A 1581-nucleotide genomic window follows, 5' to 3' on the forward strand; every position below is an offset into this window, starting at 1 on the left:
GTACACTTGACCTTGATCAAGAGCAGCTGTCCTTTGATTGACTTCCATGCATATCATCTTTATTCAATACATCTCACAGTGAACTTGGGCATGAACTTGAACAGGGACTTGGAGGACTTGGCCAAGTACCTGGTACTTGGCCAAGTCGACCCACCCGACTTGGCCAAGTCCATTGGACTTGGGGTACTTGAGGTACTTGGGATACTTGAGGTACTTGGCCAAGTACCCCAAGTACCTGTACAAGTCCGTGACGTTTTCCTGATGTACACCAAGCCTTGGAGAAACGATTTCAATATACCCCCGCGGTCCCGTTTCTATTGCTACGTTGACTGACCTAGAGGAGGGGTCGTTAGTCAAGTTCCTCTTTCGCTATCGCCCTATCTGTGAGTCTCAGAGATGGCCTCGTTGTTATCTCATGTCGGTGACACGTTGGCTGCAGCTCTGTTGCAAGCTCGAGGCATCGCCCCCCTTCTAGATCTGCCAGCGACGCGTTGCAGCCTCCATCAGGAGCAGGACCATGAAAACAATGTTGTCAGAGTGCCTAAGCGTCAACGCGATGAGACTCAGGCGCTTGCTGGTGACAACGACGAAGAAGACGTCAAGCCAGACATAGTGGATTCCTCGGATGAGGGCGAAGAGGAGCTGAGCGTGCTGAAGGTTCGGCACGAGATACCCCAATGTTTCATCCGCGTCTCACTGATAGTAAGCTGCAGGGACAGCTCTCTCAGATGATGGAACGGATAGATAAGATGGCGCGGAAAAAGAAGAGGCGCAAGATGTCTAAAGCCAAAAGGGTCAAGAAGGAAGAACCGGTCGCCGAGTCGTCCTCTCGGCTATGTTTGGTACAGGGAGAGACGATCGACTTGACCTTGAGCGATTAGCCTTCCTCTCGGGAGGCCTGCAACTCATGCGTCGAATGGCATGATCGGCTTGGATATATGCGCCATGTCGCGTCCCATAGAGGCTTGTTTGCATAGCTAGCTGTGCATATATCTCCAATGTATCATCCCTATCGTTAAATACCATCCCTTTCTTTCTTTCTTTCTGGATCCCGTTTATTGCCCTGCGAGGCCAAGCCTCATGGTAGGCCGTAATTACAACGACTGTCTACGAGTTAAAGGGAAGGGTGCAGCTGTTCAAGAAAATACCGTCCCTTGTTACGCGTAAGCGTAGGGAAAGCGTGCTGCTTGCTTGCAAGCAGAGTCCAAACATGAATTGAGATGAAGGAGGAGACGGGTCAACCTGCAGGAGTCATGACGTATGACGCCTCTGGAGATCGGCCGCTGCCAACACGGTAGGTGACGGCGCATACAACTAGCTTTGACCTTGACCTTGACCACCACTGTTGAACAGGCGCTGGTTTACACAGCTTGCCTAACACAGCCGTCACAAGATATGGAACGGCACAGCCGGTTACTGCAATAACCGAGGCTGTACTACTCATGTGGTACACACACAGCTTCGCTGTGTACGCACTACTTCTCTGTGCGACTGTGCATCCTGGGAATGTACTGTATAGTACTACGTAGCCACAGATGTACAGTAGTATATATAGGGGACCTCTGTACCCCCAATCTACAG

At 51.0% G+C, this 1581-nt stretch overlaps 1 protein-coding gene across 1 annotated transcript; it reads left to right on the top strand.

Moving 5' to 3' along the window:
* Nucleotides 1-396: 396 nt before the first annotated feature.
* Nucleotides 397-881, top strand: DICSQDRAFT_171708 (uncharacterized protein; the record flags this gene model as incomplete). The annotated part of the gene is made up of 2 exons (XM_007367392.1): nt 397-657; nt 714-881. The coding sequence occupies 2 exons, from the start codon at nt 397-399 to the stop codon at nt 879-881; spliced, it is 429 nt and encodes a 142-aa protein (XP_007367454.1).
* Between the last annotated feature and the right edge of the window lie 700 nt (nt 882-1581).

The sequence above is a fragment of the Dichomitus squalens genome, assembly GCF_000275845.1.
Source record: "Dichomitus squalens LYAD-421 SS1 unplaced genomic scaffold DICSQscaffold_25, whole genome shotgun sequence".
Lineage (NCBI taxonomy): Eukaryota > Fungi > Basidiomycota > Agaricomycetes > Polyporales > Polyporaceae > Dichomitus > Dichomitus squalens.